General features: G+C 43.8%; 1 protein-coding gene across 1 annotated transcript; it reads right to left on the reverse strand.

The window, feature by feature from the left end:
• Positions 1 to 1889: 1889 nt before the first annotated feature.
• LOC129855920 (scavenger receptor cysteine-rich type 1 protein M130-like) lies at positions 1890 to 15336 on the reverse strand. Its single transcript, XM_055924033.1, has 7 exons — positions 14980 to 15336; positions 5462 to 5491; positions 4910 to 5230; positions 4176 to 4481; positions 3772 to 4050; positions 2945 to 3033; positions 1890 to 2823 (listed from the first exon to the last, which is right to left on the reverse strand). The coding sequence occupies exons 3-7, from the start codon at positions 5124 to 5126 to the stop codon at positions 2689 to 2691; spliced, it is 1026 nt and encodes a 341-aa protein (XP_055780008.1). The 5' UTR covers positions 5127 to 5230; positions 5462 to 5491; positions 14980 to 15336; the 3' UTR covers positions 1890 to 2688.
• Between the last annotated feature and the right edge of the window lie 4579 nt (positions 15337 to 19915).

A 19915-nucleotide genomic window follows, 5' to 3' on the forward strand; every position in this document is an offset into this window, starting at 1 on the left:
CTGAAGTGTGGGTGTCCGTGTGCCTTTCTTCTGGGGGGCTATGCGAAGTTGGTTACACCAGGTGCCTGTACTACAGAAACACTGCTAATCCAACAATACTGCTAGGTGCCTGTACTACAGAAACACTGCTAATCCAACAATAGTGCTAGGTGCCTGTACTACAGAAACACTGCTAATCCAACAATAGTGCCAGGTGCCTGTACTACAGAAACACTGCTAATCCAACAATAGTGCTAGGTGCCTGTACTACAGAAACACTGCTAATCCAACAGTGCTAGGTGCCTGTACTACAGAAACACTGCTAATCCAACAATAGTGCTAGGTGCCTGTACTATATAAACACTGCTAATCCAACAATAGTGCTAGGTGTCTGTACTACAGAAACACTGCTAATCCAACAATAGTGCTAGGTGTCTGTACTACAGAAACACTGCTAATCCAACAATAGTGCTAGGTGCCTGCACACTTGAATTAAAGGGGAACTACTCTCAAAAATCTAAATTTCTTAGATTTTTCCTAAACCTCAATTGTGGTCTCCTAATGTGGTTTAAGCATTGTTATGTACTTAGAACATACAATTGTATTGGTTTTCTGTTTAAAAAAAGTCAGACTGGGAAAAAATAAGAGAAATTTTGAAATCTGTGAATATCTGACTCAGTTTCTCTGTTTCAATAATAGTAATACTATTATCCTACTGAACAGTACAGCTTGGGTTGGTCTACTATTATCCTACTGAAACGTACAGCTTGGGTTGGTCTACTATTATCCTACTGAACAGTACAGCTTGGGTTGGTCTACTATTATCCTACTGAACAGTACAGCTTGGGTTGGTCTACTATTATCCTACTGAAACGTACAGCTTGGGTTGGTCTACTATTATCCTACTGAACAGTAGAGCTTGGGTTGGTGTACTATTATCCTACTGAACAGTACAGCTTGGGTTGGTCTACTATTATCCTACTGAACAGTAGAGCTTGGGTTGGTCTACTATTATCTTACTGAACAATACAGCTTGGGTTGGCCTGTAACAAGTAAATAAAGAGTAAAAAGTAATTAAAGAGCAGCAGTAAAATAACAATATCAAGAATATATACAGGTGGGTACCTGGCTCTCAAGAGAAGACAGACTATGTGCACACAGCCCACAAAATGAGGTGGAAACTGAGATGCACTTCCTAACCTCCTGACAAATGTATGACCAGTTAATTCATACTGTATGTTGTAGTCTGTCCAAGAGGGGAATCACACAGACTGATCTCAGTTAATTCATACTGTATGTTGTAGTCTGTCCAAGAGGGGAATCACACAGACTGATCTCAGTTAATTCATACTGTATGTTGTAGTCTGTCCAAGAGGGGAATCACAGACTGATCTCAGTTAATTCATACTGTATGTTGTAGTCTGTCCAAGAGGGGAATCACAGACTGATCTCAGTTAATTCATACTGTATGTTGTAGTCTGTCCAAGAGGGGAATCACACAGACTGATCTCAGTTAATTCATACTGTATGTTGTAGTCTGTCCAAGAGGGGAATCACACAGACTGATCTCAGTTAATTCATACTGTATGTTGTAGTCTGTCCAAGAGGGGAATCACACAGACTGATCTCAGTTAATTCATACTGTATGTTGTAGTCTGTCCAAGAGGGGAATCACACAGACTGATCTCAGTTAATTCATACTGTATGTTGTAGTCTGTCCAAGAGGGGAATCACACAGACTGATCTCAGTTAATTCATACTGTATGTTGTAGTCTGTCCAAGAGGGGAATCACACAGACTGATCTCAGTTAATTCATACTGTATGTTGTAGTCTGTCCAAGAGGGGAATCACAGACTGATCTCAGTTAATTCATACTGTATGTTGTAGTCTGTCCAAGAGGGGAATCACATAGACTGACAGCCTGTAATTTTATTAAAAGCATTAAGTTAATTACATGGCAGTTTAGAGAGCAACATCATAACAATAATCTACATCATAATCAATATCGTAACATTTATAATCAACATCATGAGAGGTAAACAACAACAAACCCCTTTATAATTTTTTTTTTCAAATTACAAAGAATGATCAGATGATTATAATAATACATGGACTAATAATGGAGACACTTCAAGATAAAGAATCTAAGAGACACTAAATAAGATAAAGAATCTAAGAGACACTAAATAAGATAAAGAATCTAAGAGACACTAAATAAGATAAAGAATCTAAGAGACACTAAATAAGATAAAGACTAAAGACATTAAGACAAAAGCAAAAAGCAATACAGTCTGGAACACAAGTCAGATGTAATTGAGCTACTCTCTTCAAATAATTAAAACCCCATGTTACCCAAAACCCCATGTTACCCAAAACCCCATGTTACCAAAACCCCACGTTACCAAAACCCCACGTTACCAAAACCCCACGTTACCTAGAACCCCATGTTACCCCAAACCCCATGTTACCTAGAACCCCATGTTACCCTGGTGGTAAAAACCAAACTAAAAGGAATAATGGTGGTTGCAGTCACTCCTTTTAGATTTCTTCCAAGGTTCTAGACAGATAAACTAATTCTGAACTTGTTATTAAAATTAGAACCACTTCAGGTTTGTCACCACATTTTAAACACCAGTCCACTGCTGACCATCAATTTAAAACACAAAACTGACCTAAGATCAGCATGTAGGATCAGCTTCATTCTACTCCTACTCCGTCCCCTGGGCTGCTCTCTCCTCTCCCGGTCCAGCTTCAGCTCTGGAGCTCAGAGAGACCATCTCCATGGCATTGACGTCAAGATCCATGCTGCTCACCCTGTTCACTCTCTTCTGCCTCCTGGTGGGCTAGGGAGACACAGCACCAACAGTCAGACATTTACTCTCTAGTATCTCCATTCTCTCCCTCTCCCTCTCCCCCTCTCCCTCTAGTTTAAATGACTTGTAACGTCTGAGTAAATGTCTTTACCTTGTAGTACAGGTAGGAGGTGGTGATGGCTGTCAGTAGGAGCAGCAGCACTACAACGTGTCTGATGATGAAGGCTGGCAGAGGAGAGGCTGCAAACAGAAACACCTTTGATGAGGGGACTGATCCTCATCGCATAGATCTGTGGGAAATCTGTCAATGACAAAGTTATAAGTCTGGTTCATGTTCAGTTACCTGTGATGGTGAGGGAGAGGAGCTCACTCTCAGAGAAGAAGTTATGAGAGAAAACATAATTGTAATAAACACAGCTGTAGTGGTAGTGAGTAGAGACGTTCACTGAGATAACACTCAAATACAAAAGCATTCTGGGATATTTAAGTTGTATTTGATTCCTACTTGACTGAGTGATCTATTTTGCAAAGCAGACTGACAAGCTAAACAGTCATGAGAGGTGCAGAGGAAGTTGTATGAATGAAGGAAATCAGTTGGATATAATTATAATATGTTGATATTTCCTGAGCAGATCACTGTGAGTCCAGGAAGGAGATATAATACATGGACAAAAGTATGTGGAACTCAGCAGTGAGTTTTACAACAGAGGATTATTTTTATGCTCTACGTGGTTCAACACTCGGCGGTCCGTTCTGTCAGCTTGTGTTGTCTACCACTTCACGACTGAGCCGTTGTTGCTCCTAGACGTGCCACGTTAAGTCACTGAGATCTTCAGTAAGTCCAATCTACTGGCAATGTTTGTCTATGGAGATTGCATGTCTGTGTGCTCATTTCAGCTACACATTGCTGTGTGGCTGAAATATCAGAATCCACAAATGCCCACATACTTTTGGCCATATAGTGTATCTTGTTATTACCTGAGCAGATCACTGTGAGTCCAGGACGGGGATAATACATTCTCACACACTCCCTCAGTGAAGACTCAGACCCATAACAGTAAACGGCATTCCCTCTAGTGGTGTTTCCAGGTGGTACTGAAACAGTGGAGCCACAACCCAGCTGTCTACACACTACTGCAGCTACATTCCACTGGTTCCAGTCTGAAGCTCCCACAATCCTCCACTCTCCCTGGTCGTACCACTCCACTCCACCAGCACAGCGACTGCCTCCTCCCACCAGCCTCACATCATCAGGCTCTGAGAAAAGAAAAGAGAGAGACAGTAATCTTACTATTTTCTCACTAAAACACACCTATATTGTCTCTCATATTCTTCACTCCAGGTGAGAAACAATGTTGATTGAGTGACAAATTGTTTCTTACCTGAGCAGGTGAGTCCAACAGCATTACCAGGGAGGCAGGTGTTGTGTTTTCTGTCTGAGGTGTCACAGTCCAGGAGAAGGGACTCATTGCCTTTACACTGGAACTCTTTATCCCAGGTCTGACCCTCACCTCCTCCATAGAGCCCCCCCTGTAGAGCTGCAGGAGCCCCACAGCCAAGCTCCCCACAGACTACCTCTGCATCCTGCCGGTCAAAGTCAGCTTCACACACTGAGGCCCAGGACTGATTGGACTTCACCTCCACTCTCCCAGAGCAGAGACCAGCTCCATCCACAAGACGCACAGACTCTGGAGAAAAAGAGTTGGTTGAACATTCAATCAGTTTTGTTGATGACACTGTCAAGGACTAAACACAAATATGTTGGATAAAAGATTGTAGTTTGCTATGTTTGATACTGTAAGAGGTAGAAATGGGTTCTTAGTCACTCAGGATCGGGTTGGGAATAATGCAGGCAGGAGACAGGAATAAGTTCACTTCACTTTATAGAAAATAAACAGCTGGACATCCATCAGGCAGCTTCACTTCAGTACCATCTGAACTACAATGATCTGCCCATGAACATCTCCCATAAACCAATATGACAAACACAAATATAATGTTTAAATACATCTGACATCTCTTCCTCTATTTAAATGAAATAAAAACACATAAAACATGATACATGGTAATATTGTATAATGTATAAATAAATCTCTCAATATGACCAGTCTCTTACCTGAACAGGTCACATGATGATAATATTCACCAATACAGACACCACGTCCTCCTACGATGATGATGATGACACACTGTTCAATAGAAGACTCATTTCCATTGCAACTACCATATAGTGTGACTCCTCTTCTTCCATCTTCAATCAGAGGTCCTCTAGATTCAGCTACAGGATTCCCACAGTCCAGCTCTCTACAAAAAACCTTAGTCTCTCTCATCATGCTCCACCAACTAGAACATAGACCTGACCACTCTCCTCTGGAGAAGACTTCCACTGTCCCAGAACAGGAAGTGGTCCCATTCACCAGTCTGACTGAGTATTCAGCTGTAAACAGCAGAGAGGAAAACACAGTGGTGAGGACAGATGATGACAGTGATTCTGTTATTCTAACAGCAGTAATGCTTTGTGGTTGACAAGTATTAGTAGTTCCATAAAACACTACTTGTTATTGGGGTTTAGAATGGTTTGTATGGACACATGAATTTCTCCATGTGGGATAATAAAGTTGACTAATATTGAACTGCTATATTCACTGTAGATTTATACTCTACCTACCTGGTGGACTGACGCTTTGAGCCTGGAGATCTGAGGAGAAAGAGAGAGACAGAGGAGAAAGAGAGAGAAAGAGACAGAGAGACAGAGGAGAAAGGGAGGAGTCAGAGGAAGAGAGAAACAAAAGAGAAAGGGAGGAGTCAGAAGAAGAGAGAGACAGAGGAGAAAGGGAGGAGTCAGAGGACGAGAGAATGGGAGGAGTCAGGAGAAAGGGAGGAGTCAGAGGAAGAGAGACACAGAGGAGAAAGGGAGGAGTCAGTGGAAGAGAGAGACAGAGGAGAAAGGGAGGAGTCAGAGGAAGAGAGAGACAGAGGAGAAAGGGAGGAGTCAGAGGAAGAGTGAGACAGAGGAGAAAGGGAGGAGTCAGAGGAAGAGAGAGACAGAGGAAAAAGGGAGGAGTCAGAGGAAGAGAGAGACAGAGGAGAAAGGGAGGAGTCAGAGGAAGAGAGAGACAGAGGAGAAAGGGAGGAGTCAGAGGAAGAGAGAGACAGAGGAGAAAGGGAGGCGTCAGAGGAAGAGAGAGACAGAGGTTAAATGAACATCAACATGACCTTTCATGATGTGATGGGAAGACAGGCTTATCGTTGGTATGGTGCAACAACACCCATGTGTACAAACACTATATATACAAAAGTATGTGGACACCCCTTCAAATTGGTGGATTCTATTTCAGCCACACCCCTTCCTGATAGATGTATAAAATCAAGCACTCAGTCATGCAATCTCCATAGACAAACATTGGCAGTAGAATGGCCTTAATGAAGAGCTCAGTGACTTTCAACATGACAACATCATAGGATGCCACCTTTCCAAGTCAGATCGTCAAATTTCATAATCCCCCAACTCCTTTTCTCCCCCTCTCCTCTTCTCCTCTCTTCCCCCCTCTCCTCTTCTCCCCCTCTAGTCATCTCCCCTCTCCTCCCTTTCCTATTCTCCCCCCTCCTTTCCTCTTCTCCCTCTCTCCTCTTCTCCCCTCCCCTCTCCTCTACTCTCCTCCCCCCTTTCAACTCCTCTCACCACCTCTCCTCTCCTCTTAATCTCCTCTTCTCTCCCTCTCTTCTCCTCCTCTCCCCTCTCTTCTCCTCTTCTCCCCTCCCCTCTCCGCCCTTCCCTCTCCTCATCTCCCTCTTCCCCTCTCCTCTTCTCCTCTCTACCCCTCTCCTCTTCTCCTCTCTACATCTCCCTCTTCCACTCTCCTCTTCTCACTTCTGCTTTTCTCCCCCTCTCTTCTCCTCTTCTCCCCCTCTCTTCTCCTCTTCTGCACCTCTCTTCTCCTCATCTGCTCTTCTCCCCTTCTCCCACTCTCTTCTCCCACTCTCTTCTCCTCTTCTCCCACTCTCTTCTCCTCTTCTGCTCCTCTCTTCTCCTCTTCTGCTCCTCTCCCCTCCCCTGTCCTACCTTCTCTTCTCTCCTCTTCTTCCACTCTCTTCTAATCTTCTTCCCCCTTCTCCCCCTCCTCCTCACCCCCCTCTTCTCTTCTCTCCATCTCTACTCCCCCTATCCTCTCCTGTTCTGCCCCTCTCCTCTCCTCCTCTCCTCTCCTCTGTACTCCGCCTCTCCTCTTCTCCCCCTCGCCTCTCCTCTTGTCCCCCTCTCCTCTCCTCTTCTCCCCCTCTCCTCTCCTCTTCTCCTCCTCTCCTTTTCTCCCCCTCGCCTCTCCTTTTCTCCCCCTCTCTTCTCCTCTTCTCCCTCTCTCTTCTCCCTCCTTCCCCCACTCATCTCCTCTTCTTCCCCTCTCTTCTACTCTTCTCCCTCTACTCCTTTTCTCCCCCTCTCCTCTCCCTTTCTCCCCCTCTCTTCTCCTCTTCTCCCTCTATCTTCTGCTCTTCTCCCTCTATCTTCTGCTCTTCTCCCTCTATCTTCTGCTCTTCTCCCTCCTTCCCCACTCTTCTCCTCTTCTGCCCCCCCCCCCCCCCCCTCTTCTCTTCTCCTCCCCCTCTCCTCTTCTCCCCCTCTCTTCTCTTCTGCCCCTTTCTTCTTCACCTTCTCCCCACTCTCCTCTTCTCACCCCTCTCATTTCCTCTTCACCCCCTCTCATTTTCTCCCCCTCTCTTCTCCTTTCCTCCCCTTTCCTCGCCTCTCCAAACTATCCACTCCCCTTCTCTCCCTCTCTTCTCCTCTTCTCCCCTCTCTTCTCCTCTTCTCCCCTCTCTTCTCCTCACCCCTCTCCACTTCACCCCCCTCTCCTCTCCTCCTGCTCTCCTCTCCTTCTCTCCACCCTCTTCTCCCCTTTCCTCTCCTCACCCCCCCTCTCCTCTCTTCCCCCTTTCTTACTCTCTTCTCCCACTCTCTTCTCCCCTCTCTTCTCCCTCTCCTCTCCTCTTCTCCCCCCTCTCCTCTTATCCACTCCCCTCTTCTCTCCCTCTCCTCTCCTTCCCCCTCTCTTCTCCCCCTCTCCTCCCCACCCCTCGCATCTTCTCCACCCTCTCCTCTCCTCCCCTCCCCCCTCTCATCTCTTCTTCTCCCCCTCTCCTCTTCTCACCCCCCCCTTTTCTCCTCTTCTCCTCTTCTCCTCTTCTACCCCTCTCTTCTCCTATTCTCCCCCTATCCTCTCCTCTTCTGCCCCTCTCCTCTCCCCTCTTCCCCTTCTCCCATCTCCTCTTCTCCCCTCTCTTCTCCTCTTTTCCCTCTCTCTTCTCCCCTTCTCCCCTCTCTTCTCCTCTCCTCTTCTCCCCTCTCTTCTCCTCTTTTCCCCCTCTCTTCTCCTCTTCTGCCCCTCTCCTGTCCTCCCCTCTTCTCTCCTCTCCTCTTCTTCCTCTCTCATCTCCCCCTCTTCTCTTCTCCCCCTCTCTTCTCACCCTTTCCTCTCCAATTCTGCCCCTCTCCTCTTCCCCCCATCTCCTCTCCTCTTCTCCCAATCTCCTATTCTCCCCCCTCTCCTCTTCTCCCCCTCTCTTCTAGCCTCACTACTGTATATAGCCTCGCTACTGTATATAACCTCGCTACTGTTATAGCCTCGCTACTGTATATAGTCTCACTACTGTTATAGCCTCGCTACTGTATATAGCCTCGCTACTGTATATAGCTTCACTACTGTTATAGCCTCGCTACGGTTATAGCCTCACTAATGTTATAGCCTCGCTGCTGTATATAGCCTCGCTGCTGTATATAGCCCCTCTACTGTATATAGCCTCACTACTGTATATAGCCTCACTACTGTTATAGCCTCACTACTGCATATAGCCCCTCTACTGCGTATAGCCTCGCTACTGTTATAGCCTCGCTACTGTTATAGCCTCGCTACTGTTATAGCCTCACTACTGTTATAGCCTCGCTAGTCTATATAGCCTCACTACTGTATATAGCCTCACTACTGTATATAACCTCGCTACTGTATATAGCCTCACTAATGTATATAGCCTCACTACGGTAAAGTCTCACTACTGTATATAGCCTCGCTACTGTATATAGTCTCTCTACTGTATATAGCCTCGCTACTGTATATAGCCTCGCTACTGTATATAGCCTCGCTACTGTTATAGCCTCGCTACTGTATATAGCCTCACTACTGTTATAGCCTCACTACTGTTATAGCCTCACTACTGTTATAGCCTCACTACTGTTATAGCCTCGCTACTGTATATAGCCTCGCTACTGTATATAGCTTCACTACTGTTATAGCCTCGCTACTGTTATAGCCTCACTAATGTTATAGCCTCGCTGCTGTATATAGCCTCGCTGCTGTATATAGCCCCTCTACTGTATATAGCCTCTCTACTGTATATAGCCTCACTACTGTTATAGCCTCACTACTGTTATAGCCTCACTACTGTTATAGCCTCTCTACTGTATATAGCCTCACTACTGTATACAGCCTCGATTCTGTATATAGCCCCTCTACTGTATATAGCCTCACTACTGCATATAGCCCCTCTACTGTGTTATCCTCACTACTGCATATAGCCCCTCTACTGTTTTATCCTCACTACTGTTATAGCCCCTCTGCTGTATATAGCCTCACTACTGTATATAGCCTCTCTACTGTTATAGCCTCGCTACTGTATATAGCCTAGCTACTGTATATAGCCTCACTACTGTATATAGCCTCACTACTGTTATAGCCTCACTACGGTATATAGCCTCACTACTGTATATAGCCTCACTACTGCATATAGCCCCTCTACTGTTTTATCCTCACTACTGTATATAGCCTCTCTACTGTATATAGCCTCTCTACTGTTTTATCCTCACTACTGCATATAGCCCCTCTGCTGTATATAGCCTCACTACTGTATATAGCCTCTCTACTGTTATAGCCTCGCTACTGTATATAGCCTAGCTACTGTATATAGCCTCACTACTGTATATAGCCTCACTACTGTTATAGCCTCACTACTGTATATAGCCTCACTACTGTATATAGCCTCGCTACGGTAAAGCCTCACTACTGTATATAGCCTCACTACTGTATATAACCTCGCTACTGTAAATATTCTCACTACTGTATCTAACCTCGCTACTGTTATAGCCTCGCCACTGTTATAGCCTCACTTCTGTTATAGCCTCGCTGCTGTTATGGCCTCGCTACTGTATATAGACTCACTACTGTTATAGCCTCGCTACTGTTATAGCCTCGCTACTGTTATAGCCTCGCTACTGTTATAGCCTCACTACTGTTATAGCCTCGCTGCTGTATATAGCCTCACTACTGTATATAGCCTCACTACTGTATATAGCCTCACTACTGTATATAGCCTCACTACTGTTATAGCCTCGCTACTGTTATAGCCTCGCTACTGTTATAGCCTCTCTACTGTTATAGCCTCCATACTGTATATAGCCTCGCTACTGTTATAGCCTCGCTACTGTATATAGCCTCGCTACTGTTATAGTCTCGCTACTGTTATAGCCCCGCTACTGTTATAGCCTCGCTATTGTATATAGCCTCACTACTGTTATAGCCTCGCTACTGTTATAGCCTCGCTACTGTTATAGCCTCACTATTGATTTTCGCCTCACTACTGATTTTCGCCTCACTTCTGTATATAGCCTCACTACTGTTATAGCCTCACTTTTGTATATAGCCTCACTACTGTATATAGCCTCGCTACTGTTATAGCCTCACTACTGATTTTCGCCTCACTTCTGTATATAGCCTCGCTACTGTTATAGCCTCACTAATGTTATAGCCTCGCTGCTGTATATAGCCTCGCTGCTGTATATAGCCCCTCTACTGTATATAGCCTCTACTGTATATAGCCTCACTACTGTTATAGCCTCACTACTGTTATAGCCTCACTACTGTATATAGCCTCGCTACTGTTATAGCCTCACTACTGATTTTCGCCTCACTTCTGTATATAGCCTCACTAATGTTATAGCCTCACTACTGTATATAGCCTCGCTACTGTATATAGCCTCGCTACTGTATATAACCTCTCTACTGTATATAGCCTCACTACTGTTATAGCCTCACTACGGTATATAGCCTCACTACGGTATATAGCCTCACTACTGCATATAGCCCCTCTACTGTTTTATCCTCACTACTGTATATAGCCTCTCTACTGTATATAGCCTCTCTACTGTTTTATCCTCACTACTGCATATAGCCCCTCTGCTGTATATAGCCTCACTACTGTATATAGCCTCTCTACTGTTATAGCCTCGCTACTGTATATAGCCTAGCTACTGTATATAGCCTAGCTACTGTATATAGCCTCACTACTGTTATAGCCTCACTACTGTATATAGCCTCACTACTGTATATAGCCTCGCTACGGTAAAGCCTCACTACTGTATATAGCCTCACTACTGTATATAACCTCGCTACTGTAAATATTCTCACTACTGTATCTAACCTCGCTACTGTTATAGCCTCGCCACTGTTATAGCCTCGCTTCTGTTATAGCCTCGCTGCTGTTATGGCCTCGCTACTGTATATAGACTCACTACTGTTATAGCCTCGCTACTGTTATAGCCTCACTACTGTTATAGCCTCGCTACTGTTATAGCCTCACTACTGTTATAGCCTCGCTGCTGTATATAGCCTCACTACTGTATATAGCCTCACTACTGTATATAGCCTCACTACTGTTATAGCCTCGCTACTGTTATAGCCTCGCTACTGTTATAGCCTCGCTACTGTTATAGCCTCTCTACTGTTATAGCCTCCATACTGTATATAGCCTCGCTACTGTTATAGCCTCGCTACTGTATATAGCCTCGCTACTGTTATAGTCTCGCTACTGTTATAGCCCCGCTACTGTTATAGCCTCGCTATTGTATATAGCCTCACTACTGTTATAGCCTCGCTACTGTTATAGCCTCACTACTGATTTTCGCCTCACTACTGATTTTCGCCTCACTTCTGTATATAGCCTCACTACTGTTATAGCCTCACTTTTGTATATAGCCTCACTACTGTATATAGCCTCGCTACTGTTATAGCCTCACTACTGATTTTCGCCTCACTACTGATTTTCGCCTCACTTCTGTATATAGCCTCACTACTGTTATAGCCTCACTTTTGTATATAGCCTCACTACTGTATATAGTCTCACTACTGTATATAGCCTCACTACTGTATATAACCTCTCTACTGTATATAGCCTCACTACTGTTATAGCCTCACTACTGTATATAGCCTCACTACTGTATATAGTCTCGCTACTGTTATAGCCTCACTACTGATTTTCGCCTCACTTCTGTATATAGCCTCACTAATGTTATAGCCTCACTACTGTATATAGCCTCGCTACTGTATATAGCCTCGCTACTGTATATAACCTCTCTACTGTATATAGCCTCACTACTGTTATAGCCTCGCTACTGTATATAGCCTCCCTACTGTATATAGCCTCACTACTGTTATAGCCTCGCTACTGTATATAGCCTCCCTACTGTATATAGCCTCACTACTGTTATTTTCAATCTTTTAACTGTTGTTTGTATTTCTTTACATATCTATTGTTCACCTAATATCCAATTTTTTACCTAATACTGCACTGTTGGTTAAGGGCCTGTAAGTAAGCATTTCACTGTAAGGTCTACACCTGTTGTATTCGGTGCACGTGACAAATAACCTTTGATTTGATGTAGGTGGAGTTATTAAAGTGACTATGCACAGATAATAACAGAGAATAGCAGCAGCGTGTGGGGGGGGGGGGGGGGGGGGGGGGGGGCAAAGCAAAAAGTCTGGGTAGCCATTTTACTAGATATTCAGGAGTCTTATGGCTTGGGGGTAGAAGCTTTTTAGAAGCCTTTTGGACCTAGACTTGGCACTCTGGTACCGCTTGCCGTGCGGAAGCAGAGAGAACAATCTATGAGAGTCTATGACTACGGTGGTTGGAGTCTGACAATTTTTATGGCCTTCCTCTTACACCGCCTGGTATAGAGGTCCTGGATGGCAGGAATCTTGGCCCCGGTGATGTACTGGGCCGAACACACTACCCTCTGTAGTGCCTTGCGGTCAGAGGCCGAGCAGTTGCCTTACCAGGCAGTGTTGCAACCCGTCGATACCGACAGTGTTGGAGTTGTGCCTGGCCGTGCAGTCATGAGTAAACAGGGAGTACAGGAGGGGACTTAGCACGCACCCCTGAGGGGCGTCTGTGTTGAGGATCAGCGTGGCGGATGTGTTGCTAAGTAAGGGGGGGGGGGGGGCCTGTCTGAAAGTCCAGGATCCAGTTGCAGAGGGAGGTGTTTAGTCCCAGGGTCCTTAGCTTAGTGATGAGCTTTGAGGGCACTATGGGGTTGAACACGGAGCTGTAATCAATGAATAGCATTCTCACAAAGGTGTTCCTTTTGTCCAGAAGGTAAGGGGCAGTGTTGAGTGCAATAGAGATTGCATCATCTGTGGATCTGTTGGGGCGGTATGGAAATTGGAGTGGGTCTAGGGTTTCTGGGATAATGGTGTTGATGTGAGCCATGACCAGCCTTTCAAAGCACTTCATGGCTACAGACGTGAGTACTACGGGTCGGTAGTCATTTAGGCAGGTTACCTTGGTGTTCTTGGACACAGGGACTATGGTGGTCTGATTGAAACATGTGGTGGATCTAATTTAATACATTTGCTTCTGTCTGTTTTTTAAATAATGAAATTCAAAGGTCAGGGTCAAGCTGAGCCGGACCAAGAGTGGAAGAGTGGAAAAGGTTACTGGTTGTGATGACATCACTGGTGAGAAGTCAGTAATGAAAAGATATTGAGTTGGCTGCATGTTAGTCTGTCAGCCCCATCTCTGTTGACATCTCCCTCTCTCTCCATCTCCCCTCCCCTCCTCCTCTGTCCCATAGACACATCAAGTAGTGTTTAAACCCTTTACAATGAAGATCTGTGAAGTTATTTGGATTTTTACGAATGATCATTGAAAGACATGGTCCTGAAAAAGGGACCTCTTTTTGTTGCTGAGTTTACAAGCTTCAACGGCTGACTTCAAATATCCACATCAATGTGAAAGACACCAGAGCATAAAACAGCTGACTGGGAATGTAAACTATAACAGATAAATCCTACACATGTATTGTAAAAATATAAAAAGGTAGACATCAAAGGAATTACTTAGGTCTTCAATCGACAAGGACGCATAACGACAAACAGACTCAAGCAAAGAATGAAGAAAATTATGAAATACAAAAGGAAAATCTACACATTAAAGGAAAAATCCACCCGCAACCACTCATTCTTTTTAATTTACTGTGTTAAATAACACTAATGTGTGAGAACAATCATTTTTGTTAACAGATCTTTCCTTTCTGCGTTATAATAAGGTTGGTAGAAATATGGAAAATCGTTGAGGAAATCTGTTGCAGCTCAAATCGAGAACAAAATCCACAATGCAATGATCTCACCTAAACAAACTGCACAATCAATGTAGGACTCTCCAATCTCACCATGTTCAACCTGCAGATCGATGTGTCTCACAGAGTGGAGTTTAAATCACAACGGCAGATATACTTTTGAGGAGATGGGAAACGTCGACGATACCACGTCTTTGGCCCACGCGGTGCATTCTGGGCGATTCTGGGACAGGGATCGCTCTCCTTCACGGAGTGAATGGGAGTCTACTGAGCGCTAGCTCAAAAACCTAACATTAACACGAATTTAGTCAACAAGAAGTACAACATTACTAATCTTTTCTGAGATGTGAGGTAATTAACTTGCTATCTGTAGTATCGTTTAGCTTTGGAATCGTGGCATTACATACTTTTGAAGAAAATAGCCACATTTCTCGACATAAAGTACACTGACTTGGGATTGCGTGACGCAGCATGACAACTTGAACGTGATTGGTCAACAGTCTGCTGGGAAGGGCGTTGTACAGTGTTTCATTTATTTGGATTCCTATCTCCTTTCTATAATATCTCTGACAAAGGCACCACTTTTTTATAATATCTCTGGTGTAACAGTATAACTTTACGGCGTCCCTCTGCACACATCAACAACTGTCACCCACGAAGCATCGTTACCCATCGCTCCACAAAAGCCGCTACTTCTAGGTTTCAGAGCAAGTGACGTAACTGATTGAAATGCTAATAGCGCGTACCCGCTAACTAGCTAGCCATTTCACATCCTTTACACTCACCCCCCTTTCAACCTCCTCCTTTTTCCGCAGCAACCAGTGATCCGGGTCAACAGCATCAATGTAACAGTATAACTTTACGGCGTCTTTCACATCCGTTACACTGGCAAAGGCACCACGCAATGCATCCTGGACTAAAGAGGCAGACAAAAAGGAGAAACGTATTAGACCCTCCGTTAAAATTCCAATGGCAGGAATATCACATAAATATGATCAATGGCTCATTCGAGAGAAGACCTCCCGAGTTATATCGTCCAGTATTGAAATCTGACGTGTATGAATAACGTTTTTCGCGATCTAAAAGTCATATTCCTATTAACTTCCAGTGTAGTGAGAGACTTTATCACGGTGCCACGTCATACCGGACATATTTCTGCCTGCTTGAAGGCAAATAACTCAGATACACATGAAATGACGCAGGGAATCGACAGAACTTCACTCAGAAATGAACAAAAGCAATACAATATTTAACTTTTAAGGCTGCACCGCTGATTGGACAGCGCCTCCATACAGGAAGGCAATGCAAAGTGGGGCTCCGTGGCCTGTGGTTTAATGAACAACGTTTCTGTCCAGTAGCCAGCTAAAAATATTACGTTTGTGGGCAGTTAAAAAAAAAATTGGGCACAGTTGAGTATCATAAAATAAAACTTATATGGAAATAATTACAGTCACGCAGATCTTTAGAAATTGTAGGATCAATTGTAAATTGGCCCTCATGAAAAGCGTTGTCGACCCCCTGCTATAATGTATATGAAGTCACCCTTGTGGAGCGGTTCCTATTGTGTACTATGACAGTGTCATTGTCTCATGTGCTTCCCAACAAAATTGTTGCTCTGCATTCAGAGATGTTCCTTATGATGTGTGCACCCAGCTCATTTTGTATTTGCCTGTCTGCATTATTCACCAGGGAAAGGAAACATTCTGTGAATACTGAAGCATTGCATCAACAAGGTGGCTCTGATAATATTGAAACATTGTATAAATGAACAAGGCGGCTCGGAGAAACTGAAACATTTAGTATCAACAAGACAACTCTGAGAATATTCATATTGCAACATAGTAGTCAACACGAGGCAGCAGGGCCAGTTTGTCTGTCTGATATTATTGTGTTGCCTACGCAGCATCTGGGTGCTCATTATATACTAAAAACAGCCCTACATCCACACTATAGATAAATAACTTAGCAATATTGATCTGTTCATCTTTTAATTCAGGAAGATGGACAAGCAACACTGATGGAGTGAGAGGTGGAAATGCATTATACCAGAGGTAGGTAGACTACAGGTAGGGATTAGGATGCAGACAGAGCAACACTGATGGAGTGAGAGGTGGAAATGCATTATACCAGAGGTAGGTAGACTACAGGTAGGGATTAGGATGCAGACAGAGTAACATTGATGGAGTGAGAGGTGGAAATGCATTATACCAGAGGTAGGTAGACTACAGGTAGGGATTAGGATGCAGACAGAGTAACACTGATGGAGTGAGAGGTGGAAATGCATTATACCAGAGGTAGGTAGACTACAGGTAGGGATTAGGATGCAGACAGAGTAACACTGATGGAGTGAGAGGTGGAAATGCATTATACCAGAGGTAGGTAGACTACAGGTAGGGATTAGGATGCAGACAGAGGATGATGATGTAGTCCTATTGTTTTATTTAACTAGGCAAGTCAGTTAAGAACAAATTCATATTTACAATGACGGACTAGGAACAGTGGGTTAACTACCTTATTCATGGGCAGAACAACAGATTTTTACCTTGTCAGCTCAGGGATTCGATCTAGCAACCTAGTCCCCTCCTCTCTCTCTCTCCTCTGCCCTCCCCACCCCCTACTTCCCTCAGCTATACTCTGTCTCCTCCCCTCCTCTCTCTCTCCTTTGCCCTCCCCACCCCCTCTTTCCCTCAGCTATACTCTGTCTCCTCCTCTCCTCTCTCCTCTGCCCTCCCCACCCCCTCTTTCCTCTCTCTCGTTCTCTCTTCCTGACATGTAGCATCAGGCCTGTTGAGCTTGACTCAGGTCACAGACCTCTGGCATCGACACTCCCCCCTTCTCCTACTCTAACATAAGACCGATATTAAATAGATACATAAAATATACTCTCATTCATTTACATAGAGACAGATACAATCAATCATTGACACACTGACTATACAACAGTCAGATGCATGACACCATCACAACTTAACTGACATTAGTGCCTGTCCCCAGATGGACAGTTAGGCTACAGTAAAGTACATTTACAGGTGATCACATCATTGTCCTGCTTTGAGACACATTTTTACTGTCTGCTTCCAGTTGCATGTTATTTTACTAGCCCTGCAAATGGTAACATATCTTACAATATCAAAACATATCTCAGTAACTGTCACAAGTGTATATCAACATAACAGCCTCTTACCTGTGCGCCACAACAGGATGGTCAGTACCACTGCAGGTATCATATCTGTCTCTAACTGGGGCTCCACTAAGCGAAACAAGTCTACTGTCATGAAGAGAGGACTGAAGAGTGAGACATTCTGCTCGGCTATATGACTTCTATCTCATTACTTCCTGACTTCTATGATGACAAACTTTTAAGCAGATAAGATCAGTTAAACCCACCTACCTACAGGAAACACTGACATTAGAAAAACTCCACAGGAAACTGCTGACAGAGCAGCAAAGTTACACATAGTGTGTCCTATAATAGCACCTCTAACTTTCTACTGCTTGAGTTCACCTCTAATAGAATATTGGCTTAATGTTCCAGCACCTCAATATAAACAGTACCAGCACCCTAAATGAGTACTGATGAGGTCTCATGTTAGAGCAGGAGAAGGGGGGATGTGGTGTAGAAGCTAGAGGTCTGTTACCCAAGTCAAGTCAACAGGCCTGATGCTATATGTCAGGGTCAGGCTGGGCTGGGCCAAGAGAGGAACAGGTTACTGGTTATGATGACATCACTGGTGAGAAGTCAGTGATACAAATATATTCAGTTGGTTTAAATGTTTGTCTCTCTCTCCCTCCTCCCCTGTCTCCTTCTACCAACCCAGTCTGTCTGTGAGTAAGAACTATCTTGCTCTCGCTCCTCCTCCAGTTGCTCTCTTCCTCCCGCCTCCCCCCTCTTTGACAGATATGATGCTGCATGTCAGGTTCATTGTTGGGGTCAGGGTCGGGGTTGGGGTCAGGTCAGCCTAAAGCTGTGTCTGTAAACAACGACCCTATATGGAAGTAAATGACTACAAACTACATTCAAGTCTTGAGTTTATTCAAGTAGAATAAGAAAAGGACAAAACAACATCAAGGTGTTTCTGTTAGAAATCATCAGAACTTCACATCAACTCACAAGTATCACAGTAGGATAGAAATTAACACTTGGTAGAATATATAACTTAAACATCCATGGTGGTGACATTAACACTTGGTAGAATATATAACTTAAACATCCATGGTGGTGACATTAACACTTGGTAGAATATATAACTTAAACATCCATGGTGGTGACATTAACACTTGGTAGACTATATAACTTAAACATCCATGGTGGTGACATTAACACTTGGTAGAATATATAACTTAAACATCCATGGTGGTGACATTAACACTTGGTAGACTATATAACTTAAACATCCATGGTGGTGACATTAACACCTGGTAGACTATATAACTTAAACATCCATGGTGGTAACATTAACACTTGGTAGACTATATAACTTAAACATCCATGGTGGTGACATTAACACTTGGTAGAATATATAACTTAAACATCAGAAATCGACAACATCTTTAAGTAAATCAATCATTCATTTATTAATGCAGTTGCAGACAGAAGTTGACAACGGGAACACAGCATGTATGTTTCAGAGTAAGTTCTGCACCCCACCTCAGGACACAGCTGATTATATACATGTGATCACTCCTTAGTGGTATGATCACCTACGTCAATGTATGTGTGTATCAATAAGCTGAGATTACCTTATAAGACAACCTAGTACAGTAGCTTCTCTGAATTCATTAGCATTGTCCACTGTCACACAAGATCAACATGTCAAAACCAGACAGTGGTTACTTCTCTTTATCTAGTTTCAGTCTGACTCAGACCCAGCCTGCAAGCACCCACTCACAACAGCCAGAGCTTAACCACAAAGACTAATATAGATGGCTTGTACAACGAAGAGTGGCAGAGTTTAGACACATAGCAACAGTATCTATTATAAGGCCTGCAGCAAAACATATGAATCTTAAGGTCCCCTTAATCAATAATGGGGAGGGTCTTTGGGACCCACCCCCTACAGTGACATTAACCGATAAATCCATGATAGTCTAAAATTTCAATAAGCATTTCCCAACAGCTGGCCATGCCATCCTCCCCGCTACCCCAACCCCGGCCAACAGAGTTGAAAGTCCGTGTTGCCCAGCAACAGCCCCAAAACATCACTGCTCTAGAGGAGATCTGCATGCAGGAATGGGCCAAAATACCAGCAACAGTGTGTGAAAACCTTGTGAAGACTTACAGAAAACGTTTGACCTCTGTCATTGCCAACAAAGGGTATATAACAAAGTATTGAGATAAACTTTTGTTATTTACCAAATACTTATTTTCCACCATAATTTGCAAATAAATTCATTAAAAATCCTACAATGTGATTTTCTTGTAAAAAATTTCTCATTTTGTCTGTCATAGTTGAAGTGTACCTATGATGAAAATTACAGGCCTCTCTCATCTTTTTAAGTGGGAGAACTTGCACAATCGGTGGCTGACTAAATACTTTTTTGCCCCACTGTATACTGTAGTTGAAGGTTATTTTAGTGTCATAAAAAGTGTTGATTAAAACAAATCAGGATGTTTGGTGGATGGATTCAGTGTAGATGTTCTGCTGTGTATCGAGGGGTTTATATGAAAGTGGTAGATTTGTAATTCTTTACAAGAGAAAGTTCTGGATTACTTTTCTTTGG

Source organism: Salvelinus fontinalis, chromosome 5, assembly GCF_029448725.1.
Source record: "Salvelinus fontinalis isolate EN_2023a chromosome 5, ASM2944872v1, whole genome shotgun sequence".
In the NCBI taxonomy this organism is placed as follows: Eukaryota; Metazoa; Chordata; class Actinopteri; order Salmoniformes; family Salmonidae; genus Salvelinus; species Salvelinus fontinalis.

Coding starts and splice junctions, on each gene's coding strand:
- LOC129855920 (XM_055924033.1), bottom strand. CDS start 5,126: ATGATGAGAGAGACTAAGGTTTTTTGTAGAGAGCTGGACTGTGGGAAT. Junction 3,034..3,771: donor ACTCACAGTGATCTGCTCAG/GTAATAACAAGA, acceptor TTCTGTTTGCAG/CCTCTCCTCTGCCAGCCTTC. Junction 2,824..2,944: donor CCTCCTACCTGTACTACAAG/GTAAAGACATTT, acceptor GTGTCTCCCTAG/CCCACCAGGAGGCAGAAGAG.